This window comes from Canis aureus, chromosome 25 (assembly GCF_053574225.1).
Source record: "Canis aureus isolate CA01 chromosome 25, VMU_Caureus_v.1.0, whole genome shotgun sequence".
NCBI classification, from domain to species: Eukaryota; Metazoa; Chordata; class Mammalia; order Carnivora; family Canidae; genus Canis; species Canis aureus.
This window is the reverse complement of record NC_135635.1, coordinates 14,071,971-14,090,734: the sequence shown is the minus strand read 5'-3', so window position 1 is coordinate 14,090,734 and position 18,764 is coordinate 14,071,971. Positions and strand designations below refer to the sequence as shown.

The 18,764-nt window shown below is 38.0% G+C and overlaps 1 protein-coding gene across 1 annotated transcript in view; it reads right to left on the bottom strand.

Moving 5' to 3' along the window:
- Positions 1–18,764, bottom strand: part of SLC2A13 (solute carrier family 2 member 13) — a 360,021-nt gene that overhangs the window by 73,033 nt on the left and 268,224 nt on the right. Inside the window, exon 7 of the mRNA XM_077870447.1 lies at positions 46–171. Within this exon, the coding sequence (XP_077726573.1) occupies positions 46–171 (126 nt within the window). The remainder of the gene's footprint in view (positions 1–45; positions 172–18,764) is intronic.

Genomic DNA, 18,764 nt, shown 5'->3' with positions numbered 1-18,764 from the left:
CTGAAATTTTGTTTTATGTTCTTAAGGTTATAAGAGGTGACATACCTGCCCCAGGCTGCCTCATTTGTAGATGCTTTATTAACTGGAACACAGGAGGAGTCAATTACAGTTGATTTGTTCATCTTGTAGCAGAAACCGCAGTCTGGATCCAACATACATTCATTACAGTAACTGTAAAATAAAGAGAGTTTTATCATGTTAAAGACAACTGGTGTTCTTCTACATTTTCCACTGTACTTGGCAGGAAGTTTGGTGCCATGGCACTCGTCTTAGCCATGGCAAAGTGACACATGTGGAGGCTGGTGAGAGGGGGAAGGTATTCGCCACCTGACCCTCCCCTTGCTACAGCAACTGCAGAAGCCACTTTGAGATGGAGATTTTGATCTGAGACACTGGGTGTAAAAGAACCCCAGCTGTCCCTCAGCAAATAAACTTTTGCTTTTCTAAGCCACTAAAATTTGTTCCCAAAGCATGGACTGGCCCAATTTGACCCAGCTGAGTGGTTCCAAATTGTACCAAAGCATTCATTTCTCTTAACTGTCTGTATTACATACCCTATCTTTTAAAAGTGGAAAATAACATTTCCCAATACATACTGAAATAGAAAATTCAAAGAATGGGATGCTTGGGTGGCTCAGCAGTTGAGCGTCTGCCTTCGGCTCAGGGTGTGATCCTGGGGTCCTGGGATCGAGACCTGCATCAGGCTCCCTGCAGGAAGTCTGCTTCTCCCTCTGCCTATGTCTTTTCCTCTCTGTCTCTCTCATGAATAAATATATGAAATCTTAAAAAAGAAAATTCAAAGAATGAAAAAAATATATCTGAAAGAAAAAAGTTAAAAAGAAAAATACCACCACCCAATAACGGTCCCTGTGAACATCTGGTAGACATCCGTACTTTTAACAAATCTACACTGAGTATCAACTACATGTTACGCTTACTTTAAAATAAGTTGGCATAGGAAAAAAAGGCCACCTTTTCTCTATGTTAATTACATCTACTGATTGGATCACAGAACCATAATTAAATAATCACTGCTCACCTAACAGCAGTATCCTAACTGCAGAAAATTCTAAAGAGGCAAAATCCTTTAGAGGGCAGGGTTTTCCAACCTATGCCTACAAAGTGCTCGCAAATGTGTTTTCTTGCTGTCAAACTCATTTGCCAGACAATTCTGGAGTCCCTAAAACATGGAAGGCACACATAAGGTGTTGGAGACACTAAGATGACTAGGACAAAGTCCCTACTCCTTGGCCAATAAAAGACAAAGACAGGAACAGATACACAAATAAATAATGTCAGTGTAACAGAAATTAGTGTGAACTACTCTAAGGGCAGAGGCCTGTTCATCTGTCCGTAAGAGCTGAGGATAGTTTGGGAGGAGATATTTGAAGTAGATCACATAAAAGAAATTTACCAGGCAAAGAGGTACAGGAAAGGGCATTTCAGAGGACCGTTTATTCTACAAAGATCAGTCAGTATAGACTTATTATTTACTGTGTACAAGTAATTATACTATGGGGTGTGGAGGGAGAAACAGGGTAAGTACTATGGCCAGTTATTCAAAAAAGGTGTGAATCCTTAAAATCAAAATACTTTTTTTGATTAATTTAACTAAATGGGCAAACATTGCATTGTTTAAAAATAAGATTATCATTTCAGTCTCCTTCTGTAAACTTTGCCTTTGCAAACAGCCATCCTTAATTTTAAATAAGACTTCAGACCCCTTGAGGCATAGCTTAGAGATACTGAGGACTCCATTCCAGATCACTGCAATAAAGCAAATGTCACAATAAATGAATTTTTTGGTTTCCCAGTGTATATAAAAGGTACGTTTACTCTATACTGTAGTCTACTGTAGGTATAACAGCATTATACCTAAAAAAACAATGTGAACATCTTAATTTAAGAATACTTAATTGCTAAAAAATGCTACCGTCACCTGAGCTTTCAGCAAGTCAAAATCACTGATCACCATAATAAATATAATTAATGAAAACGTTTGAAATACCGTGAGTTTCCAAGATAGGACAGATACAAAGTGAGCAAATGCTGCTGGAAAAATAGTGCCTATAGACTTGCTTCATGCATGGTTGCTGTAAAACTTCAATTTATGAAAAACACAATATTCTGTGAAATGTAGTAAAACAAAGTACATGAGAACGAGGTATGTCTGTACTAAATGCAAAAGAGAGGCCTTTTACAGCTTCCTGAAAGGTCAATATACTTTAGAGAGGTGATACAGCTAGTAAATATAAAAGTGTCCACATCTGTGATAAGCAAAATAAACAAAACAGGAAGCGTTAGAAGTACTGTGAACTTCTGGCCTTCACAACTAGACTGGGCTAATTTGCAGAGGAAGGGAATTCCTACTAGTACTTTGTTGGCTTATTCCACCCACGTGAGAAAGAATCTAATGACCCTGATTTTTCCAATGGCTTTATATGATACTTATTTGGGAAAGGTCAACTCATCCAGTTGTACAGAAATGACTCTATTTTTAAAAAAATAAGTAATTCTGATAACAGGCCAAAAAAAGGTAATGATGAAGGCTGAGGGGTATGGAGAACCTATCAGATGTGTGTGTCAGACATCACAATGTGTCATTCATGATGCTTCGCCTCTTCCATCACTCATTCATTCATCCAGCTCTGATCACAATCTCCCATTCTTCCAGCTTGCTTAGAAATAATCCCAGTTCTGCAATGGGGATTCATCCAATACAAATCTTTTCTGCTTACTATGTGCCAGGCACTATTCTGGGGCTGGGCCACCTTAGTAAACAAAACAGATTCCTTACCCTTGTGGAGCTGTCTTGGTTAGACCTCCTGGTGACTTCTGGATCACTGACCCCTCTACTTGCTTCCTCTACATTAGCTTTTTACTTTCTTTAGTTCTGTCCTTATCTAGCTTCTTGACCATGGGCCTATCATTTCGATATCCTAAATTTCCCCACCCATTTATCTATCTATCTCACCCAACTAGCAAAAATTCTAGCCATATGTGAATGCAAACATTTGCCTTTTCTATGCCTTCCCCACATAACCAAATGCAGTTCAGAGAATCACACAACAGGGCAGATCAGTAGTTCCTTTATAATACACTGCTGCCAGCCTCCAAAGGATCCTCAACGGTCTGACATCCCTAATAACTTTCTCTAGTCATCTCTATACATGGACTTTTTCAACCACCCTACACAGGGACTATTCTTCAGATCTCTAATGCCCTACGTCCTTTTTAGTCACTTCATACTCAGCTTCACCTCAAGTCTACTTCACATAGAAAACAGATGAAAGTGGTAAAGATGTTAACTATACTCTCATAGCAAACACAGAAACTGTCATACTTTCCTCTGCTCCAGTTACAAAGAGAAATTGTTTTTCTTCTCTATCTGGGCTTTCATGCCATTCCATCTCCTTAGCTCAGGTCAGACCCTTTTGTTAACTGCCCCTCTTTCTCTTACACATCCACTGTTTTAAGGTGGAAGATTAGCTTTTTGATTTGATATTTTTCTTTTTTAGTGTTGGAAATTATAGCTATGAATTTCCCTCTGAACACTGCACTGCTATCCTCGCATCCCATATTTGGTATATATCTGGTCTTCATTTTCATTCATCTCAAAGAATTTTCTTATTTCCCTTGTGATTTCTTTGATCCACTAGATTCGGAAGTATTAATTTTCACATATTTGTCAATTTCCCAAACTGCTGTTAGTGATTTCCAATTTCACTCCACTGTTACTGGAAAACATATTTAGTATGATTTCAGACCTTTTAAAATTTATTGAGGCTTGTTTTGTGGCCTGACAAACGATTTATTCTAGAGAATGCTCCTTGTGTGCTTAACCAGTATATATTCTGTTCGTAGTGCAGTATTCTCAGAATGTCAGTTAGATCTGGATGATTTGTAGTCCATACACTAATCTTTTTTTTTTTTTTTGGGGGGGGGGTGTTTTAGACCCTCTTTATTTTTTTTTTATTTTTATTTTTTTTAGTTTAAATTGTAGTTAACATACTGTTCAATATTGGTTTTAGGAGTAGAATTTAATGATTCATCACTTACATACAACACGTAGTGCTCATCACAACTGCCTCCTTAATACTCGTCACCCACCTGGCCCATCCCTCACCCACCTCCAACAACTCTGTTTGTTCCCTATTTTTAAGCATCTCTTATAGTTTGTTTCCCTCTCTCCTTCCCCTGTTGCCTTCCAATATGTTCATCTATTTTCTTTCTTATATTTCATGAGTGAGATCATATGGTATTTGTCTTTCTCTGACTTATTTCACTCAGCAGGATACATTCTAGATCCATTCACATCACTGCATGTGGTGAATATTTCATTCTTTTTGATGGCTGAGTAATATTCTATTATATATACATGTGTATGTCTGTATACACACATATCCCACATCTCCCCATCTTCTTTATCCAGTCATCAGTTGATGGATATTTGGGCTTTCTCTATAGTTTGGCTTTGTTTGTTTATTTATTTATTTATTTATTTATTTATTTATTTATTTTTTGGTTTTGTTTATAATGCTGCTATAAATATCGGGGTGCATGTACCTCTCTGAATTTGTATCTTTGGATCCTTTGGGTAAATAATTAGTAGTGCAATTACTGGATCAACAGGTAGCTCTATTTTTAACTTTCTGAGGAACCTCCATACTGTTTTCCATAGTAGTTGCGCCAGTTTGCATTCTCAACAACAGTTTAAGAAGATCCCCCCTTCTCCTCATCTTTACCAACATCTGTTGTTTCCTGTGTTGTTAATTTTAGCCATTCTGTCAGGTGTGAGGTAGTATCTCATCATGGCTTTGTCTTCTCCTGATGATGAGTGATGTTGAGCACTTTTTCATGTGTCTGTGAGCCATCTGGATGTCTTTTTGTAAAAGTGTCTATTCATGTCTTCTGCCCATTTCTTAACAGGATTATTTGTTTTTTTAGGTGTTGAGTTTGGTAAATACTTAATACATTTTGGATACTAATCTTATTTATCTTATATTTCATTTGCAAATATCTTCTCCCATTCTGTAGGCTCCCTTTTAGTTGTGTTGACTGTTTCCTTTGCTAGACAAAAGCTTTTTATCTTGATGAAATCCCAATAGTTCATTTTGCTTTTGTTTCTCTTGCCTGTGGTGACCTGTCTAGTAAGAAATTGCTATGGCTGAGGTCAAAGAAGTTGCTGAGGTTAAAAAAGTTTTTCCTCTAGGGTTTCGATGGTTTCTGTGTCTCACATTTAGGTCTTCAGTCCACTTTGAATTTATTTTTGTGTATGGTGTAAGAAAGTGGCCAGTTTTATTTTTCTCTATGCTGCTGTCCAGTTTTTCCAACACCATTTGTTGAAGAGACTATTTTCCATTGGATATTCTTTCCTGTGCTGCCAAAGATTAGTTGACCATATAGCTGTGGGTCTTGATACACTAATTTTAAAGCATCTTAGCCCTTTGTTTTCTAATAGTCCAATTCCACTTAACTTTGTCCCATTTGAGAACTGTCATAATCTAGAACAGGGGTCAGCAAACTCCAGCCTTTGAGACAAATCAGACCACCATCTGTTTTTCCAAATAAAGTTACTGGAACTCAGCCATGTTCACTTGTTTACTTACTGTCTATGATGGCTCTCAAGTTTCAAGGCAGAGCCAAGAAGTTCTAACAGACCCTATATGGCCTGCAAAGCCACAAGTATTTACTATCTAGCCCTTTACAGGAAGTTTGCTGATCCCTGATCTAGAATACATACTCTGATCCTCTTTGCATATTTCTCACTCCTTCCCTTCAAGATCTCTCTTCTTTATTCCTAGGACAACTGCTTTTCTGCCTCTGAGACTTTCCACACTCCTTTCTTCCTGTTTCAGTCACTCCTTGGCTTTTCATCCGTTTCTGTCAAACTTCCATGGTGAATTTTCCTTTACCACTCTTACCAAATCTTTGTATTTCAGTACTTTTATACATCACCTATAAACTTTTACGTCTGACACTTTCCAACCATCTTTCTTCTTTTCTTTTTACCTGTAGGATGCTCAGTACTGGTGGAGAATTAACACAATCAGGTATACTGATAAAAATACACTCATAGTATTCAACCATAGCAGGATGCTAACTGCTACCAGGGAACTTTTACCTGTCCCTGGTCAGTGCTTTTCTCCAACTCAAAACTCATGTCCCTAACACCCACAACTCTCCTCTAATCCAATCCTACTTCCCTATACATCTTTTAGAGGGTGGCCTTCTTGCTTGCAGTGAAAACTGAAGGGACTTGGTAGGAATGTTTTCAGCTTTAAACTCAGACATGAGCAAAGATCTCATTGGTTATTTTTCTTCTCTTTCTGCTTTCCAACTTCTCCTAGAAATATACCACAAATAATGTGCAGGCTCAAGCCTTTTCCTTATTGGAAAAACTTGAGAAGCTGTCCTCTCTGCTACTCCATATTTGCCCTCCATACTGGTTCATGTATGTCACTCAGTAAAAAGAGGCCAAGTATTAAACAGTATTCCATTTCCTTCTCACCACAGAGAATCATCTGGACTTGGAGTTATTCAGGCTTCCAGAAGCAAGATCAAATTTCCTACTGCTTCCTCATTCTTGACCTGTAATTTTTTTCATCATATAGACTGTTTTATGGCAAAATTCTCCCAAATGTAACAATATTTCTAACTTCAACTTGACATTTAGAAGGTAACACAAAACTTTTAAATATCCTGGGTAATCTGCTAATTGACCTTTTACAGAGAGCATGTATCATAACTGGCTCTGACAAATGGCATGAAAAAAGAATAACATCTAGAAATGGCTCTTTTTTATTCATGATTTACTCTTTAAGGTTTTCTTGAACATGACCTGATGAATTTATGTCATGTTTTATGCATATAAAAGCTGAGATCTTAAATATGTTGGCACCAGATCAATGCTTACATGCTTATAAGAATATTCTAAGCACAGATGAAAACATTTTTGTGTGAAAAGCAAACTGGCAAATTAGGCCCCATTTATTCTTGTTCACACTGCGACCTGGGGTCAAGTCCTAAATTCTGGACTTCCAAGTTTTCTATTTCAAGATCACATGATCTCTAAGAAACTACCCAGCTGCAAGATTCTACATGGAATAAAAGAAAGAAATACATCTACATTAACTCTTAATTCTCACAAACTTTAACAGTGTAAAGTATATTACAACATCTGACAAACATATGACATCTCACAAATATTTACTCTTGCATGCTGATTTCAAGGGCAGAAATTTTAAGTGTGCTCTACCTTTAAAAAACTCTAAATTTACAAAAGAAATAAGGTATTTCCAAAAGGACTGTGCTTTATAGAACGAGTTGCTGAATGAATTAAACAAAATGAGGATTCCTCCATGTTCCAAATTTCAGACAAATCAATATGTAGCACAGTTGGTGGAGACGGCCTTCCTCTTTGTTTTGTGGACACCTTCATCATAGAACTCCAATGCTCTTTACTGACTGGTTTGCAAAATAGACTGTGAGAACTGTATCCCAAGGGAAAAGACCATGTTTATCAACAATTATCTGCAACACCCCATTGTAGGATGGTTCCTTAAAACATGTTTATTGAATGAATCAAGGCATGACAGCTCTATAAATCAAGGCATCACCGTAGATTCATTAGCCTGTTCAGCCCATTTATAGAGAGTAATTCTGGGGGGTGGGTGGGTTGAAGTGAAGATCTGAGTCATTTTTAGAATGAAATATAAAGAAGGTAAATGTAATTGCCAGAGGGTACCTTAACCTGAGTGGTTTTTAAACTGCTAGAGGCTAAAGCTGACTTTTGTAAACATTCAGTCCACAACCCAATGAAATCGGTTAGTAATTTCAATAATTCACTTTCAGAAACACCAGCTAGAAGGGCTAATTTCCTTGAAGCCTGAAGAAAAAAAGCGACAGCAAAGCAAGAGAGGGCCCTCTTTTAAATCACATCCTGTGAAATTTCTTAGTAATAGGACATTATGATATTTAGAGAGAATATTGTGGTAAATAAGCATGCCCAGAATTCATGCTACTGTTCTTGATTGTAGATACTTTCACTTGGGGAAGTTAAGATAGCCAATGATGCCACTCTTCTAGAAATTGCTAGGGGGACTGAATGCAGAGCATACTTGACACTCAAACAACAGATGGGGAAGTGTATCACCTAGATAATAATCACAACTAGACCAAACAGTTCATTTCTTGCTGGTTGAAGGGAAGGAAGATTTAAGTTTTCAATCTCTGACCTTTCTAGAAAGGCAGAAAAGTAAGTGTTCACATATTTAGAAAACTGGTCCTGAAACTTTAAAGTAATTGTTTCCAATTAAAGTAAAAAAGATCAGAATAAAAGGCAGCTGAGTGTCTTCGGGAGAGAAAGGATGGCCTATTTTCATTTAATCAATTGTTTACATGTTTCCCATGGTGCCAGGGGCTTAACCGAAGGCACCTTCTTCTCTCTCCTCAGCAAATCTTTAAAAAATTGATTTGGGTTAATTTAGGACATTTTTAGTTTCTACTCTGTGAAGTCGAGTGTGAACTCAGCCCTCTAAAAAATGGTCCATTTGTTTTTAAGTATGTGTCATTAAACCCAATGAGATGGAGCATTAAGAACAGTGTTTGGTGTGAAAATGCCTGTCTGGCGTGGCCTAGCTTGCAGAAAATCAGCAGTGGCAAGTGCAGCTGCTCGGAAGATCTGCTAGCACAGGCCCACTTCCATTCTCTGGGAGGAACCGTGTTCACTCACTTGTTCCTCATGCGTGAATTTAACACCTTGCTTTGTGCAATCATGTCACTCTGAGTCCTATGACAGCTACTCTAAACTTTCCCTACCAACCCCTCCTCACTCCTAACTACCCTGCAGCTTCTGGCAGGTGACTTGGAACCAGATGGACCAGACAATACCCTTACCGGGAGCAAAGGGGGCATCCTGTTCTGCTTGTAGCCCTCTGCACGACTGGGATTCTCCAGGAGTACTACAATGAGAACCCTGAGACACCTTGCCTTTCTTGGCCAGGGTGTGGATATCAGGTGACTCCTCTCCTTTATCTGGACTGTGTGGGTAGGGGACTCGTGAAAATTAAAAAAAAAAAAAAAAATTCTGGGGGACATAAATAATTGCTTGGAAATTATTTTAAAAAGCTGGGGACCTACTGGCACTGACTTTATGAAACAAATCATACCTCAGCACTCCATTAAAGCTGCTGAGATTGCCAGTGATTTTCTCGTTGTTAACTCTGGGCATTTTCTAATCTTAATTTATTGTTCTCTGATTTTCCTACAATGTTTCCTCTTTTCCTGGCATTTCTCCTTACCCCTTACCACCACTCCCTTTATGTTTCTTCCTTTCCTTAGACTGCTGTTTCTTATTCTTCTCCTTCTTGGTCCTTTCTACTTTGCTTCTGTTCTTGGCAATGTCCCTTCACTTTGTACACTTTTGCTGGGAAGCATCACCCTTACCTGACATTCACGATCACTGACATGCTGAGACTCCATGACCTGTTTCTCCCATTTGTTTCTCTTCCCTAAGTGCCAGGCCTGTACTTCCAACTGCCAAATTTTCTGGATGTTTCCTAAGTACCTCAAACACAACACATCGAGAGCTCAACTTTTGGGCTTCCTGTCAAACCAACTGTTCTTTTGTGTTTCACAGTTTAGAACTCTGAGTGTGATCCAGAATGCCCACATTCAAATAGCCACGTGGCCCTCAAGTCTATCCCAAAAGTGTGTGTGTAGTGTCTCTGTTCTCCATCCTTACCACTTCCCATCTGAGCTCTTCCAACAGTCTTCTATGTCCCCCTGCTTCCAGACAAGTCCCACAAATCTCCCCTGATCAGATCTCTCTCCTATTTAAACCATGTAATAGTGTCTTGCTGTCTATATGATGGTTAAACTCCTTACTATGGCACACTCTACCCTCTTATGGCAATCTTTTCTTGCTATTTCTCCCCAGGTGCCATGGGCTCCAACCAGTCCATCTGCAGGAGTCAGAGCAAAACATGCTCTTATGCTTTTCATGTACTGCTTTCTCTGGACAATTACTTTCCACCTATTACTTCTTCTTACCTTAACACATTTACTTCAAGGCTCACATCGGGCATCACCTTCTTTGTAAAATTTCTTGACCTTAGCAAAATCACTGTGCTGTCAGAGGCTGACAAAAGTCTACTATAATTACTGCCCATCTCATCCTCTCTCTAAAGGTTTATAATGTGTTTGCTTTCCTTTACTGCACTGTGACCTTCTCAAAGTAGAGATTTTTGTCTAGTACCTCTTTTATTCATAGTGATTTCTAGGCTTCTTAATAGATAAGTGTTCAAGAAACACTTGCTGAACAAGTAAAGTGAAGAGTGAATGTCACTTATATTGACAGCGGACTTAGTTCTCTCTGCAGTGCTGTTAGAAAAGTTATACCTTGTTCTCCATATGTTGGTTCATGAGATCACAGGGTTGAAGCTTGAATCAAGCTGTGAATTGTTCCTTGTAATTCGTGGCTCTCTGATCAAATCCATACACAAATGGATTTTGGAACATAGTCATATTTCTCATCTCTTCCCCTTAGAAAGTGAGGCTAAGAATACAATGGATTCCTGAGGTAGATGCAAAAAGGGGTTCACAGCAGTCAGGCTTGTATATTAAAGCAATCACAGGGCAGCCCGGGTGGCTCAGCGGTTTAGCGCCCCCTTCAGCCCAGGGCGTGATCCTGGAGACCTGGGATTGAGTCCCACATTGGGCTCCCTGCATGGAGCCTGCTTCTCCCTCTGCCTGTATCTCTGCGTCTCTCTCTCTCATGAATAAATAAAATCTTTAAAAAAAATAAAAGCAATCACAGGCTCTTGCTCTTTAGTATACTATTAAAGAGGGTGAATTTAACCTATTTGTCAAAGTAACTTTCTTCTTTACCAATTTGTCAGATTAGCTTTCCTTCTTTCTTTCCTTCCTCTCTCCCTCCCTTCCTTTCCCTTCTTTTTAACATTTTCTGGTATTTTAGGCTCTAATTTCTTATAACCCTCTAATCTTTATGAATTCTTGGACTGGTTCTCCCACTTTATCTCAGAAAAGCACACAATAAATTCTCTAAAGGGGAGATAAAAAGAAGAGAGCTCTGTCTGTTATGTCTGTCACCTTCAATAGGGCTAAGTATTTTATATTACACCACATGAATCTTTGGCCAACATAGTTAAAAACACAAATTTCAACTTCAATTTTGCAAATATAAAATGACATTTATGTGCATATGTTTGTATATGTATATGTGTGTATTTAGGTGAAGAAATGTATATATGATACCAACAAACATACACATTTATATACAACTTTTTCAGTCACTAAATTGAAAGTATACAGTTTTATTTATTTTACTATCATCACCATGTGAAAACTCTTTTATATGAGACTTATATATGTCTTTGTAATTATATCTGTATAAACATTGATATGTCTCTAAAAAGTTGTATAACACATACTCCTGTTATGCATTTCACTAGTCACACTTACCTGACAGGAGCTGCTAAAGCTACCTCTTATATTTATTGAGAACTTGTTACTATTTCAAGGTATAGGGCGGATAGAGGGTTCCTTGTTAACCTCACAGTTTGGATCACAGTGACAACTATAGGAGCATGACACTGAGGGATACCTTCTTTGATTAGCATTGGACATTTTAAAATATAATGGTAAATCCTTAATAGTGAGCACCTCATAAGTATCTTTCCAATCATAGAAACCATAATCGTAAATATTTCCCTCTTCTGAAACTTTTTAGAATTAGAAAATAAAAGTTTAAAAGTCAGTCAGGATATCCCTTTTAGAAGACATAACATTCTTTGATTTCTCTTTCTGCAGCTTCATTACTAGTGTATAGAAATGCAACAGATTTCTGTGCATTGATTTTGTATCCTGCTACTCAAAGCAATCCATGCATTCAATTCAATCCCTATCAAAACACCACGAGCATTTTTTTTTACAGAGCTAGAACAAAAAAATCCTAACATTTGTATGGAATCACAGAAGACCCCAAATAGCCAAAGCAATCTTGAAATAGAAAAGCAGAGTTGGAGGCATCATGATTCTGGACTTCAAGCTATATTAAAAAGTTATAATCATCAAGACAGTATGGTCCTGACACAAAAACAGACATGTAGATCAATGGAACAGAATAGAGAACCCAGAAATGCACTCACAATTAAACTTTGACAAAGCAGGAAAGATATCCAATGCAAAAAAGACAAATCTTGCCAACAAATGGTGTTGGAAAAACTGGGCGGCAACATGCAGAAAAATAAAACTGGGCCACTTTCTTACACTGTACACAAAAATAAATTTAAAATGGATGAAAGACCTAAACGTGAGACAAGAAACCATCAAAATCCTAGAGGAAAACACAGGCAGCCACATCTTTAACCTCAGCTGAGTAACTTTTTACTAGATATGTCTCTGGAGGCAAGGGAAACAAAAGCAAAAATGAACTATCTTCAAGATAAAAAGTTTCTGCACAGAGAAGGAAATGATCATGACTAAAAGGCAACCTTCAGAATGGTAGAGGATATCTGCAAATGACATATTTGATAAAGGGTTAGTACCCAAACTGTATTAAGAACTTACCAAACTCAACACCCAAAAAAACCAAATAATCCTGTTAAGAAATGGGCAGACGGCAGAAATTGACACTTTGCCAAAGACAACATCTAGATGGCTCACAGACACATGAAAAAATGCTCAACATCACTCATCATCAGGGAAAGCCAAATCAAAGCCATGAGATACTACCTCATACCTGACAGAATGGCTAAAATTAACAACACAGGACAAAAGATGTTGGTGAGGATGTGCAGAAAGGGGAACCTTCTTGCACTGTTGGTGGGAATGCAAACTGGTGCAATCATTGTGGAAAACAGTAGAGTTTCCCACAGGATAAAGTTAAAAACAGAGCTACCCTATTGATCCAGCAATGGCAAAAAACAAAAATACAAAGGGGGCATATGCATCCCGATGTTTATAGCAGCATTATCAACAAAGCCAGACTACGGAGACAGCCCAAATGTCCATGGACTGATGAATGCATAAATATGAATATTACTCAGCATCAAAAAGAATGAAATCTTACCACTTGCAATGATGTGGTTGGACCTAGAGTGCTAAGCAAAGTCAGTCAGTCCGAAGAAGATGAATACCATATGATTTCACTCATATGTGGAATTTAAAACAAAGCAGACGAGCAAAGGAAAGAAAGAAACCAAGAAAGACTCTTAACTATAGAGAACTCATGGTTATCAGGGGGGAATAGGGGGTATGGGTGAAATAGGTGGTGGGGATTAAAGAGTATAATTATCATGATGAGCCCTGAGTAATGTATAGAATTGCTGAATCACTATATTGTACACCTGAAACTAAATATAACACTGTATGTTAAACAATAGTGGAATTAAAAAAATAAACTTAATTTAAAAACCCCAAAAGAACGTGTATTCTGCAGATTTTAGATGCAATGTTCTATACGCATCTATTAAGTCAATCTGGTCCTGTTTAAAGCCAATGTTTCCTTATTGATTCTCTGTCTGGATAATCTATCCACTTATGTTAAGTGGGGTATTAAAGTCCCCTACTATTATTGTATTATTATCAATTTCTCCCTCTATGCCTGTTAATTGTTTTATATATTTAGGTGCCCCTACGTTGGGTGCATAAATATTGACAAATGTTGTATTTTCTTAGATTAATCCTTTTGTCATCATGTTACTGCCCTTGTCTTTTGTTACAGTGTTTATTTTAAAGTCTGTTTTGTCTAATACAAGTATTGCTACCTTTGCTTTGTTTTCACTTCTGTTTGCATGGAATCTTTTTCTAGCCCTTCATATTCAGTCTGTGTCTTTGGATCTGAAGTGAGTCTCTTGTAGCCAACATATAAATGGATATTGTTTGGAGGTTGGTTTTTGTTTTGTTTTTAAAACTGTTCGGCTACCCTATGTCTTTTGACTGGAACATTTAGTCCAATATAGACTTATAGTATTTGTTCATAGGTATGTACTTACTGCCCCACTGGGCAGCGGGCCTGATGCCGGGCTTGATCCTGGCACTCCAGGATCATGACCTGAGCCAAAGGCTGATACTTAACTGACTGAGCCACTCAGGTACCCTGAACCTATCTTACTTTTTAAAATTATTTTTTCTTTGTGCTGTTTGAATGGGTGATTTCCACTATTCTGTCTTCCAGATCACTGATCCATTTTCCTATATCATCTAATCTTCTGTTCCCTCTAGTGTATTTTTCATTTATGATATTCTTCAGCTCTGAATGGTTCTTATGTTTTCTAAATTCTTACTGTGCTTTTCCTAAGTTTGGTGAGCATCTTTGTGACCATTACTTTGAACTCTTTGTCAGATAAATTACTTATTTCCATTTCATTAGGTTTTCCCCTCCCCTGGGGTTTTACCTTTTTCTTTTGTTTGGAACACGCACCCTGTCCCCTCATTTTGTCTGACTTTCTGTGTTTCTATGAGGCAGAACAGCTACCTCTTCCCAGTCTTGAAAAATGCCTGGTGCAGGAGTGTCCCGAGTAGACTGTGTGTAGTCTAGCAGCTCTGGTAGGCTGGCTGGAGCTCAAGTGAGCAAGAGCTGGGGATCCTGGGGTATATCATGCTGAGACTGCCTGATAGGACAAGGGGAAAGAGGAAGGGTAGCTTGGGATGCACTTTACCAGGGTTGCTTTAGTGGGACAGCTGGGACTGGAGTAGGTATAAATCAAGGGTGGGTCCTGAAGTGTGCCACCCTGGGACCACATTGGTGGGATGGTTGGATCAAGTGCAGGCCAGGGAACATGCCAAAGTATACCATGCTGGGACCTCCCTGGAAGGATAACTAGAGCTGGTGTGGGCTAGAGGTCTGGGGTGTGATGAGGAAGCCCTACAAGTCAGCTAGAGAGCCTGGAGCCTTCCCCTGCAAGTTCTTCAAAATGGAAGGGAAATATAAAAAATGGCTTTTAACAGTACCTCTGACCCTAGAGAGGGTTCCAGTACTTCCTCACCCATTTGGTGAGTGCTTTATGGTTAGTAAATGGGTTTTTTTTACTTATAGTCTAGTTGCCTTTAAACCACTGTTTTTTTATTTGTTTTTTGCTGTGCTCCAAGGCAGGGAAGTCTGCACATGGGCCACTCAGTGATATTCCCCACCTGTTACAGTTTGTAGTTTTGGGAGTAGAGTTCCTACATTTCTTTATATGGTCCCTCTATCATTTGTTGTGCAGAAGCTGTTCAGTCAGCCCTGAGTTCTTCAGAAGGAATTGCTCTACATGGAGGGGTATATTTGTTGTGTCCATGGAAGGAGGTGAGTTCAGGGTCTTCCTACACTACCATCTTGGATGGTTCTCCAACAATACTGCTTTTTTTTATATACAATTACATAAATTCATGACTTTTAAAATAAAAAAGAAAAATGAAACCAACACATATAAGTGGTTAAAAATGATTTATAGATTATATGTTTAAAAAGGGGAAATCAATTTTTATTCCGAATTAACTTTTACTGTTTTAAGTATCACGAAATGAAATTTCGGTATATATAGTATCTGCGTTCTTTATGAATGCACAGTCACATTGACATTAATATATTTTTGTGTACACAAAAAAATAGGTTGTTTTATAGTGAGTACTTAGTTTTTTAAATCTATCTGTGGAAACACTTCTTAAAACTGCATCTCTTTTGCAGACATATTTTTGTTCATTTGTTTTGATAACTGATGGTCCTTTTTTTTTTTTAAAGATTTTATTTATTTATGAGAGAGAGAGAAAGAGAGAGAGAGAGAAATTGAGAGGCAGAGACACAGGCAGAGGGAGAAGAAGGCTCCATGCAGGGAGCCTGATGTGGGACTCGATCCCGGGACTCCAGGATCATGCCCTGAGCCAAAGGCAGGCACTGAACTGCTGAGCCACCAGGGATCCCTGATAATTGATGGTTCTAATTAAGTATTGCCCAAATACCTCCTTATGAACCAGGAAAAAAACATGGTGACCAAGTCAGTTATATATTTTTCATCAAATACTACAACACTTGGCACAATGCTTATCATATTTTAAGTGATTCATATGGAGACAACAAAATCAGAAGGACAAATATATTTTCGCTTATATGGATTTGTTTATCAGTTCTTCTATGGTTACTTGGGAGCACTTTTTTATTTTATAGGAAATGATATGTTTGAATGTCAAGGACAATATGAGTCTTGCCTGCAGAGGGAGAAAACCAATCAGCTCGCAGAGCCCCAGAATGATGTGTGATTTGAAAGCTGTGCTGTGTGACAGAGATGAAATGAGATAGCACAGAAGTCATCTCCCTGGATATCATCATGTCTTCTGACAATTCCATTTAGGGTATTCATGTGCTCTTCAAAGTAGAGCCTGTTACATTGACAGAATTTCACAAAATTATAAAAAGTACTGAAGGTGGATGAAACCAAGAGGAATCAGTAAAGTGATGCTGGGGATAGGGGCAAAAATACTAGTATCAGCACACAAAGACTTTTTTCTTTAAGAAAAATACTCAGGTTCTCTTGTATAATTCATCTCCATAACTATAGGAGGAAGCAAGGAAGAGAACAGCTTTCACGGTCTCCATTTTCTCATCTGAGTGTACAGATACAGTCTAATTTGCCTAAATTTTAGGTATTTCTTTGTAAGTGCATTTCATTTATATTTGCTTCTAAATTACTTTTCCATATTTATCTATTTGTGTAACAGAGACTTAAAAACAACCAAACACCCAAATAAACAAAATATAAACTACAATTTAACTTGGGTTAGATACTCACATTTAAAACTTAATAGTTCAGATCATTCTGCTCTCAGGGAACCCAAGATTTGAATTGTTTAAAATATTTTAGAAAAATTTTACTTTATCTTAGCACTTGCTTTTATACCAAAGATGTTCTATGATGATCTTAAAACAACAGGAAAAGAATTTTCTGAGCTGAATAAATGTAGGTAAATGAAATAAATGAGCAAAATTAAAAACACACACACAACTTCCCTAAGTCCCAAATAGACTACAACTCACAAAAAAAAAAGATTTTTCAGTAAAAGTATCTCAGTTTTAGTGAATGAGTAAAAACACAGCAATTTTTAGACCTACTGGTCTTTGATCATAAGAAATAAGAAATTATTATTCACTTCTCAGAGGTGTGTGACATCCTCTCTGGGCAGGAGCATCCAATTGCTTAATTGGTAAATTTCAGAATGAAGAGCGTAATGGTGTTCTTAAAGAACTGCTCTTAAAGAAAAAAGCTCTTAAAGAAATAAGGGCTGTGTTCTTAAAGCCCAGTTCTAGTGTCTGCTAAGCCATATGATCTTCTAATGTTCATTTAACTTCTTTAAGCCTCAGTGCCATTGGTAAAATGGGGGAAATAATAGCATCTGCCTCAGTTTTGCTAAAGGATAGGAAAGAGATTCCATGTAAAGCTCTCAGCACAGTGGTGACTATTTGGGAAATCGTGGCTACCATGACTATTGCTTTTGAATAAGCATAAGACATGACTTCCAGCTTATGAGGCCAAATACAAGAAACATGAGAGATTTTTTTTTTTTTTTTTTTTAATTTATGATAGTCACACAGAGAGAGAGAGAGAGAGGCAGAGACACAGGCAGAGGGAGAAGCAGGCTCCATGCACCGGGAGCCCGACGTGGGATTCGATCCCGGGTCTCCAGGATCGCGCCCTGGGCCAAAGGCAGGCGCCAAACCCCTGCGCCACCCAGGGATCCCCCAACATGAGAGATTTTAATGATTCTTTCTCTCTTGCAAAAGCTGGAGGGCCATATTTCTTGATACCTGCAAAGTTGACCTTAAGATCTCTAATCACTATAAATTATAGAGAACTAAACCTTGAAAATGGGTAGAGCTCTATTTAGTTAATTAATCCATCCTTTCTGCTGTCAAATAGAACCACTCATAAATATGTCTCTCTCTACCGCTGTATCAAAAACTACTAGTAGTCTATCCTAATATATATCCTTTGATTCCTCCTTTGTATGAGAATCTGATTCTTAACTGGGAACATTGTGGTCCCCTTCTTCTTTCAACTGCTAAATAAAAGAATACATTTCCCAGTCTCCATTACAAGTAGACATGGCCAGGAACTAATTCTGGCCCGGGAGAAATACTCTGTGGGATTTTCAGGAAGACTTCAAAGGGAGCTGATTCAGCTGGGAAGCATTATTCCTTCTACATTTTCCCCTTATGCCCTGTTTCAGACATGATGGTAGACCTCCTGCAGCCATCCTGGACCATCCTTGTGAACTTCAGAAGAATACTTACTTGTGTTGCTAAAGCAAAAAGACAGGAGCCTGGATCTGATTGTCTAGTATATTTTCTCTAAATTCCCTGCCTTTGAATGGATTTTACACAAGAGTAAAGAAATTTCTTTCTCGTTTAAGCCAGTTATTTTGGGTTCTTCTGTTATATACAGCTAAACACAATTCCTAATGATACAAGATTATTTTATCATGCCTAAATGCAAATTTTTATTCACTTCTGAATATTCTCTGAAATATCAGCTTCTGCTCAAGTACTAACATTTCTCAAAAAATGTGAAACTTGAGTTGGGTTCAAAGTGTAAATAAAAACCAACCTAACACATTGCCAACTCTTGACAAGGGGCTTTGTTTCCTTAAGAGCTGGCATAATAACTGGCAAATGGTTAGTATTCAGCAACATAGGCCAATTTTTTTTAAAAAGTGGGAAAGAGTGGGGGATGCCTGGGTGACTGACTCAGTGGTTGAGCATCTGCCTT